The sequence below is a fragment of the Apteryx rowi genome, unplaced genomic scaffold (assembly GCF_003343035.1).
Source record: "Apteryx rowi isolate R43461 unplaced genomic scaffold, aptRow1 scaffold_97, whole genome shotgun sequence".
Taxonomy (NCBI): Eukaryota; Metazoa; Chordata; class Aves; order Apterygiformes; family Apterygidae; genus Apteryx; species Apteryx rowi.
The window spans coordinates 1,466,680-1,476,710 of NW_020451282.1; the positions used below are offsets into that span (position 1 = coordinate 1,466,680).

At 40.0% G+C, this 10,031-nt stretch overlaps 1 protein-coding gene across 1 annotated transcript in view; it reads right to left on the reverse strand.

Moving 5' to 3' along the window:
* Positions 1–9,993, reverse strand: part of TBC1D14 (TBC1 domain family member 14) — a 74,074-nt gene extending 64,081 nt beyond the window's left edge. The window contains exons 1-2 of the mRNA XM_026054815.1: positions 9,828–9,993; positions 3,987–4,722 (exon numbers count right to left, since the gene is read on the reverse strand). Coding sequence (XP_025910600.1) covers positions 3,987–4,722; positions 9,828–9,870 — 779 coding nt within the window. The 5' untranslated portion in view covers positions 9,871–9,993. The remainder of the gene's footprint in view (positions 1–3,986; positions 4,723–9,827) is intronic.
* Positions 9,994–10,031: the final 38 nt, after the last annotated feature.

Consider the following 10,031-nt stretch of genomic DNA (forward strand, 5'->3'; position numbering starts at 1 on the left):
AAGAAAAGAAAGATCCAGATTCCTGAACAAATAAACGACACCCACACCAATGGATTAAGTAAAGGCTTCAGATTCTTGTTTTCCATTAAAAAGGAAGGGAACTGCACAGCTTACTATTTAATCGAACACAGTCCTATAAAAACTGTTTGTGTGGCCATAAAAAGGATCACCTTCACTTTCTAAAACAATAAAAGAAAGGCACAACTTAGTAAGATCATAATGCTCCTGACTCAGAGAAGTTGTTAAAAAAAAAAAACAAAGAAAGGAAAAGAAGAGCATTTTAAAAGTTTCAGCAGTACTGTACAGAAGCAAAGTCCAAAGGTAGAATTCATTAACCTATGCCACTGTGGGTCACTAGGGTAAAGAAGGGATGGACAAGCCACTGATTCTTCAGTCTTCAAACCAGTAACTTCTTAATGCTTTTTATCAAACCAAGTTCCTATTTACATTCAAAGGAAGAAAATTAATTCAAACTCACACTTCAGGTGGAAAAAATCTGGGCCTTTTAAAGCTGATACAGGTACACTTGACATTTAAACTACCAGCAGTCAGTTAGCTTTGTCAGCATTTCAGCTGCTTTCAGAAGCAATACTCCTTTTTCATGTATTAACTTGGAACCTAATGATAAAACACTAATACTACACCTAGTTGGTACTTTGGATGCCTTAAGCTCTTCAAGGAGAAGGCTACACGTAAACAAGCAGGAGAGCGGCCTCTTTTTCTTGCTTTGGATCTTCCTGCCACACCCAAAGAGGCATGAAACAACCTGAGGGAACAACTAGACCTTTCAAAGTCTCAAGCTGCTGAACAGACAGCAACTGAGTCAGAAAAGTAGTCCAGGAAAACTTCATCATAGTGCCTGAGAAGGTAGGGCAAGAACACTGCATTCCCAAGTACCCTTGAAGGTGCCAGGGACTGACAGGCAACTAACCAGCAGGGTTCTACTTTCTTCAACCTCTACTGTAATTCAATTTTCAACTGGAGCCTCAAGCAAACACAGATGTTTTGTAACAAGTTACAAATATTACCATAACCGATATGGAACACAAAACACCACACGCATTGCCTGTGCATGCATGCATGCATACTCTCTCACAAGGAAAAATAAATCTACGAAGTGCTAAGAAATAATTTTACATTCCAAAATAAAGGCTTCTCTAAGCATTTTCTTGAGATTATGGAAGATTCAGTCTTAATTGCTATCTAAGTGACTTAGGTATGCGAGTCCCTAACTGTGACCCTCAGAATTTCTCCCCAGTTCTTACCAACCACTGGAGGCATCTGATTTTTGTCAGTATTATGTCCATAGGCAGCGGCAAATCTTAACTGACAATCCAGAACAAGCCTGGTCTTGACAAGTTCAGAGAAACCAACAAATTCTCTGATGATGGACAGGGTTCAATACCAGCCCAGATGCCAGATCAAGAACAAGGTTTCTCCTTTTACCAAGTGTCAACAGCTGAAGCAAGAGCTGAGCAGATTCACCTTAGCTCACAGTGCATCCCTTTACCTGGAAGAACCCCACAGAGTTGGGCATGCAGATTAGGGCCAAGAAGCCCTCCACTGCAGCCTTGCTCCACAACCATTGGGCTGATGGAAGGTGGCAAGACTGTATCCAATCCCCTTAGGTGCCTGCTCTTCCACATTGTACACAAGCGTTCCAGTCAATGACCTACTAATTTGTCACCACTAATTTCTTCTGCCATAGTTCTGATGAAAGCATTGACTTCATCCTTGGCTTTTGAAAGGAAAGGTTTACACACTTAACCTGCATGTCCATGAATCTCAAGTGAAACTCTCTTCTGCACAAAGTGCTAAAAACATGCTCTCCCTAGCATTTTGTTTATATCTGTCACCACAGCACCTTCTACAAACTACTTGAAGAAGCTCCCCAGCTTTCGAAGGTACTATTCCAAACACCTCGTTCTCTTCCAGCACTGTACACAAAACCTGGACACCCAATTCAGGTCCAGCTGGGTGGGAAGGCCCTTAGAAGTCAGYTACCTTCAAACAAAACACTGCAGGGCCCGAATTCATTTCTGAACTATTCATTTAGCCCTGGGAATCTGAGGAGCACAGTAAAGCCACAGGAACTCAACAGAAAAGGGACTGTATAGGAACAATAGATGAAGCAAACACAACCACATGAAGAGCAGATTTCAAATATCAACAAGACAGGCAACAGCATGTTTTGGTCCTCAACAATGTCCACAGCTTAAGTAGTATACAGTATTCCCTGTGGAACAGAAAGAAATCCAGGAGCTCTCCGCTTAACTGCTGTGAAACTCACACTCAGTTTGCATGAGATAAGAGAACGGACATATGGAATGTGGGTATACGGAATAGGAGTACAGACAAAAGGCGAGTAGCTCTATTGTTTTCAAAACAGAGATCCGAAAGTGGATGTTAAAGGCCAGGTTATAGATAGAGCAGTTCGAACTTTAAAACTGACAACCTAGTTTGAACTGAATCCAAAGTACCTACAAATATTCACATTAAAAAGCTTAGTCTATTAAGTACCCCAGTTTCTGTAACACTGGCAAAACTCCTAGAGACTACACTAGAACAGAACTTGGATAGATGGTTTTATTTTCTTGGATGGGAAAATTTGAGGAGCAGTTAATTAACCTACTCTGAGCGGGGTCTTCATGTGTCTGTTCCACTGTGCTCTCTCCAGGCTGAAGGACAGCATTTGCCTGAGTTAACAGTTGTGCTAGCAGAACGGATAACAAAAGTTCATGTTCTGCAGGCTTTGAAGTTCTAAGAAGCCTCCTGCTTCAGAATTAAGTCTGGTTCCATGACAACAAACAGACAAAAGGCCACAAAAGCTGTAACAGCTCAAACATGACTGATGAGTTAAGTCCACTGCACTGTACTTGCTACTGCAATTTCAACCTAAGAATAAAAAATAATAATAAAAAAAAATCCAATCAAGGCTTCAGCCAGTTTAGTAGATCTAAAGCAGCAGCTTCTCTTCAGCTTTGCAATTAGGGCTGCTTTTCCACTGTTTGCCACTTACCTAGGTATTTTTAATCAGACTGTTCACCTCATGCAAAGAAAAATTTACAAGAGGAAAAAGAGCTTAGCTGAAGTACTCATATGCACAGAACAAGTTAGCTATAGCCAATGCTGCTTGATGTTTTAGTTTATTTCTAGAGCCTTTTCTATACTATAGAAATATATTCTATATTCTTTTCTAACTGTACAATACTTTAGACATTAACTCCTAAAAATAAGAGGCATTAGCAAGGCCTTAAATGAAGAAAAAAAGCAGATTAATTCTGTTCCTCATTTACAATTTCCATTTATCTAATTGTTATCTGCATCTAAACCACATTATCATTCATCCCAGAGCTATGTTTAGAAAAGGTCATGTAACTGCTCTGAGTGGCAAATGTTTTCATTTCAACACCACAGTGACAAAATTCCATGTTCCAAAACCATACAAAAATCAAGGAAGCAAAGTATTAACAAAATTATCACTAAAATCTGGAAAAATGATAGTTAAGTGTTTGCCAAGCATTTGTATCATAGAAGTAGTATGTTTGCATTTATTAATAACATACTCCAGCACTACTAGACCACTTCTTATTTCTTAGGTGTTAAAACTCTTCAATGTAAGTATGTATTCTACCTATATTTACCTATTTACGACACACAAGATTAAGGATCCTGGCCAAAATGACAAAAAGCACCATTGAAGAAGCCAGGTAGAAAACCCTTGTCCAGGATTCCTTCTATGCTAATGTAGAAGGAAAGTTTTAAGAATTAAGATGTTTCCATATATCCTAAAGATAATACAGAGAAGGATTCAAAGCCTTAGTCTCTACCAATATTTGCCTACTTACTCAGAACAAATTATGTTAATAGCTTGTTGTTGTAATTTGAGCAGGTATTATCTCTTTCAGAGCGAAACATCATACAACATCTTTCTCCTATGGTCTTTCTTACTCTCATTGTTAAAATATATTTTACAGAAACATTACCTGGAAAAGAAGTTAGTAAAAGGTCCCAATATTTTTAGCTTACTGTCCACATCTGTCTCTTGACAACACTCCTGCTGGCTTTGATCACTGGTCTCTTTAGTGGAATTCAGGGTAACATCTGAGAAGTGTGCTTCATCAGTCTCGAGATTCACAATTGCACTGGAACTGCTTGTGACCACAAAGTCCAAAATGTCTTCATTGCTAACTGATAAAGTTGTCGACAGTTCTGTGCTAAGACTAGAAACACTGCAGACCGAGATATCATCACTTCGATTCAGAGCTTTGGCAGTTGGACTATAAAGTTTGACGCTGTCATACCCCGTTCTTGGAAAAGTTGAGGATTTTCGCACAGCGTGGTCATGTTCAGAAGTCAGAGAATGTGGAGGCACGTAAGATGGCAGTGTGCATGCACTCTGAAAAGCTCGGTCAGGCACAATTTCAGGTTCTGACTGCTTTCTCTTCACATTTAACACACTGCAATGAACAGGCTCTGGATTTCCTATTTCTAGAGTTGGAATACCAGAATCCACAGATTTAAGGCTATGACAATCTTCTAAAGCACTGGAGTGTTGGCTAGGCCCATACTCAGGCAATGAGAGAGATCTTGGGGCCCTTGAATTGAAGTTTTGAAGACTCTGGATACCATTGCCGACTCTTGCATCCAGAATTCCCATCAAGCTCAAGCCATTTAAGGAGCTGGATAAATTTACATCAGTTGTCTTGGACCAAGTGGTAACTGGTTTAAAAGAAAGAACAGACAAGATTATGAGCTTGTAAGAAGACTTTTTTTTTTAATATATATATATACACACACACGCTCAGTCCTGTCATAAATTTGGCTCTTTAATTAAAGTTATTCATCTTGTCTTGCAGATGATCTACTACCTCTTCCTCCTGCTTTGAGCAAGCAGGACAATGGCAACTTAATTTCAGCTTCTAGAAAATGCTAAGCATGAAAAGCCTCTTAAGCCATTTGTTTGCTTCATAAGCCTCTCTTGAAAGTGAAATTACTTAAAACTGCAGTACTTTAATGTTCCATGTCAATATTAAGATAAAGATTTGAAATTGATTTTTTATATAGCCATGAATGCATATATAGTGATGTTGGGGGACTATAAGGCTTGTCTCTACATACTTTAAATTTAGGCTAAAATTTTGAAGGGTTCATTTAAACAGAATTTCTTAGCATTCTTTTTGAAACCATAAAACTGACAAGAAATCCATCACTCAAACAGAATGCACAGTATATGAACTTTGTATCAAGCTACAGATGCAGAATCTGTCCAGCAATTAAATTCATATAGCCAACTTTTTGACAATACGCATGATGCACTTGGATCAGTGCATGCGGAGTAAAACTGACACTTAAAAATACGTTGCATTTACTGCTCATAGAGACCACTATACTTCATATACGCAATACACATTCACATGATCTCCCTCCAAGGGCTGCCAACAGGGCAGTTAATCCAAACAGTGCCCCACTTCCAGTCTAAATCTGAGTGACCTTCAAAGAGCTGCAGATTAGATGCACTGTCCTGGTGGGTAAACTTCCATCTTTCATAAAACTGGATTATCACTGGGACTGCTGCCCTGGCTCCCAGAACTGCTACTGACCCTTTAAGACAGTACATTATTATGACACTACACACATCTGCTCTTTCCATACAGCTTCATATAAACAAAATGGTTAAGCTACCTTCTAGTCAGCTGAAGTTTCCAATGCAATTATTCTACTGCAGTTGGCAGAAGAAATAAGCACATTTTGGTTCATTTTCTTCACTCTGAAACACTTTCTGTGCTAAGTGTGGAGTGAAGAATACTCTTCCCCTCTTGCAAATGGCTTGCTCTCTTCCTAAACAGATTTACTTTCAACTCCTGAAGCCAGCTTTCTGGTCTCCTATTCTTGCCAAAGTATAACACTTAATTAAAAGGTGACAGTTCTCCACTAGGCAGTTTATGCACTGTCCCTTCTCAGTTCTGAGCCAATATATTTTGGAACTGTAACACAGGCAGGCATTAATACACAGAAGACTCATTTCAAACATATTCTATTTGTCTGAATCTTAAAGATTTTTTTTGATAAGCTTCTAGTCACATGAGAAGTTCATGAATCCAAACAGACTTCATATGTTATGCCAACTCCTTGGCTTACTACATAAAGCAGGCCTATTTGATCAATCACTCCAGTTCAACCCACTTTAAGTTTAGGAAAAAGCCAAGTAAAAACCCCCCAGGTTATTTCATCTTTTAGACATTTTAAGAACTTTCTAAGGGCCAACTATGTACTACCCATGCAAATCAATTACTGCACCAACTGTCTAATCCTTCGGATAAGTGAGGTTTCAAATATATTCCATTTTGACTAAAACATTTGTGAACATGCACACTTTTCTTATAGAGTTGCTATAGCAACTTTTTTTTTTTTTTGCATTACCATGGTTTGAAAAGCTTACATGCTCTGCAATCTAAAGAAGTGATTTCTTGAGATAGTTATACAAATTTCATACATTAGCAACCTCTTTGTTCAGTGCATTAAAACTGTAATGGCCAGCAAAAACAAACAGAAAAACCTACATAACATTTCCTGAATATAGGCGATGAATTATTCTACTTTATCAAGTTGATTATGAGAGTTAAAGTGTATAAATATGATGTAATAGGAAGCATGAAATATAGTTATTTTTGCAAACATTTGCTCTCTTGCTCTTTGACCTTCTTCCTTGGATTCGCTTATTTTACTATAGTAAGTCTGACTATTCTCTTCCCCTTACTCACCCACCYCTTCATACACATTGTATTGCTTCTTAAACGAACAGCCCATCCAACTCCAATGTTTCTCTAAAGCATATACACACCCTACTGAATTTTAAAAGCAAGGGTGCAGGTGTTTGCTTGACCACAATTCATACTTATTAACGTATCTAGAAAATACAGTCCAGAAAATCAAGTTCAGAAGTTTAAACAGCCAAGAACAACTTTGATGGCGTTTGAGTAAATAGCACAGACACGCTCCCATAATGAGTTGCTCTACTGACTGCCTTCATTTCTGCTCAGTGATTTTCCTAAGCAGCAGTCAGTCCTTAGCTTAATCACATGGCTCTTCTTGACTAAACTTACAAATTATAAGCATTCAAGTGGCCTTGGGAAGAGCCAGCAAATACAGCAGCTCAAGAGGTCGAACAATTCTGTAAACAAGAGAGCTCAGAGAGAAATRAAAATAAATTCCCATGCAGGGTAGTGAAACTTTTGACTTGGTTTGGTATTTTTTTTTAGGCAGGAAATTTAACAGGAAGAGTTCCTTTAAATGGGTAATCAGCAAAAGCAGAAGTATGTAACAGCTATAGTCTGCTGGAGCAAACTGTGCAATAACAAACTGCAAAGGTTTTACACAGTTCAGCGAAACCATGGGTAGCTTTGAAATATACCCCATCAAGGGCTTTAAATGAAAGCTTGAGAGGTGATCAGCTGCCAAAAACATACATAACTCCTTGATTCATTTTGCATTAGGCTGTTGTAGGATTGTTCTTTAAAGACAAAAAAGTAAAGTGGTATTTAGCTTCCTGGACTTTTTTTAGCTGCCTCACTGATAAGTAGAATATGTGATGTAGTTGTCAAATCTAAGTGTTACGTACTCTAATACTAACTTCTTTCCACAAATCATTTATTAACATAACATTATGGTAACATTATTATAGACACAACATTAGCATAACAAACTATTGAGCAAAAATAAGCAATTTTGTCTGCACAGTATTCAGAATTCCCATGACCTCTTTAGATGGTAATATATTTAAATAAAAATGAGATTTGTAATATCTTCCTTGACATCCTACGTCTTACGAGAATCATGATCTCACAAGAACAAGTATCAAAGAAGAGAGATGGCAATAGGAAGGGAGATATAAAGATAAAAGGGAGGTCACCAATGACAAGGAGGTAGGGATCATTTACTCATTACCTCTTCCGACATAAGAGCTAAGGGGCACCATATAAAGGTAGTTGTAGCCAGGTTCAGAACTAATGTCAGGATATAGTTAGTCACACAATGGGCAGTCAAGCTGTGGAACTCCTTGCCACAGTACACGATGGATGCCAGAAGTTTACATGATCTTAAGTTCATGGAAGGAAAATTCACTGAGGATTCCTAAGCACAAAGAAACCATACGTAGCTCAGAAGTCCCAGAACTGCAAATGTTAGGACTTCAGGGAAATAAGAACATTAGCCCTGATTTTAGACTTCTCCTGGGTAAATCCTTCTGCCTGTGAGGAGGAATTTTGGTCTGATCCTGTACGGCTGTCTGTCTGTAGAGTTYTACATTCCTGAGATTCTGATCGCGGCACGTATGAAGGCATGTTCCGACAATACCAGAGGAGTTAAAACAGATTTAGACTTTTCGTATCACCCAACCACACAGAGGGAAGAAGTCATATTTGATTGTAATTTTTAATATATAGAATAAAATGGCTAACTTTTACCAATTTTGTTGTAAATTTAAAACTGTTAGAACAAAGATCAGGAAGAAGCCAACAAAAGTCACATTCTTCTAAATTTACTGTGGCTTGCATTGTAACTTAGGCAAGTAACTTATTTAGAGGGAAGGTTTAGACAATTTTTCACAAAACAGGCAGCATTTTTATCACCTTCTCTCTTCAACACTGCTATTTCTGCCAGCAAAAAATGTATTTTTGATTTTTAGAGCAAGGAATTTCTTAATTACAAAGTTATAACATTTTTTCTTCTCAAGAAGAAAAGATGCAAAAAAGAAGAAAGTGAAGGGTTTAAACTCTTCATGCACTTAATATTTTTTATTGCATGTAGCAAGAAACAGAGTACAACACTGGTATCAAGTGCAACTGCAGATGACCTCAGCATACATGAACATGCATCAAAAAGTTCCATTTATTAAAGCAGTTCTTATTTCCAATTGTGTATGGTCACATTCTAACAGTCACAGCATTTTCAACAAAGAAAATTTCTGTAGGCTAGAAAGCAAAGCATGAGATACTGTGATTAACACTACATATGCAATCACTGCCAAAAACTTAATAGCAAAAAGAAATTACTTGGGATTTTTTCATTAATAAGTCGTTTATCTAACTCTCAGCCAGCTGCCTTCATAAAGCATGAGCTCTACAAACCTGGCTTTTGAGCAGAGAATTTGGAAAGTGATCATAAGCGAACTATTCACGGTTTTTCCACTTTTTTTTGCTATGTCAGGCAGTATAAATGAGTCACGGTGTTCTGCTAAGCCTCTGTTCTGGAAGCAGTTTACAGACTTCTTTTTGCCCTRCCAAGAGCTCAGAAAAATGCGAGATCACACTGAACTAGGTGCAGTGTCACAAGAAACTGAACTTCTGCTATTTCCATAAAGTTCCCGATGAAGTTTTATTTAGTCTTTGGAAATCACCTAGAAGGACGTGGATTAAAAAGAGAGACTGCGAGAGAGAGGAAAGTTGTTTCCTTCTCGCAGGCTGCAGGAAACCTTCACAATGCTGAACCAGGCTTATCTGGTGGCCTGAATTAAAAAAAAAAAAAAGAAAAAAAAAAGAAAAGAAAGGAAGAGCCCACAAACCAACCACTGCCCTTCTCAAAAGGCATCAGGAAGCGACGCCCGCGCTCGCCTGCGGTCTCCGAACCCCCCCGCCGGCAGCGCAGCGGTGCCGCGCGGCGCCTCTAACTTTTTAAGATGGTCGCAGCAGGTCTCAGCAGCCGCGGCGCTGCCGCCCCCTCGCCGCAGGCCGGCTCGCCCCCGCCGCCGCCCACGCCGCGCCCGCGCAGGGGCCGCCCGGCGGCTCCAACCGCCCCCCCGGAGCCCAGCGGCAACTCGGACGCCTCACCGGGGCAGCGCTGCCTCCCGTGGCTCTCCTCGCGCCGGGCCATGCCCACCGCTCCCCGCGGCGGCTGCTCCCGCGGCGCTACGAGGCGGCTGGCGGCGGGTCCATGTCGCGCTCAGGTGCCCGAGGAGGAGCGGCGAGGCCGCGGGGTCAGCGGAGGTGAGGCGGCGCAGCCCCCGCCCGCCGGGCGCCCTCCCCGCGCCGCGC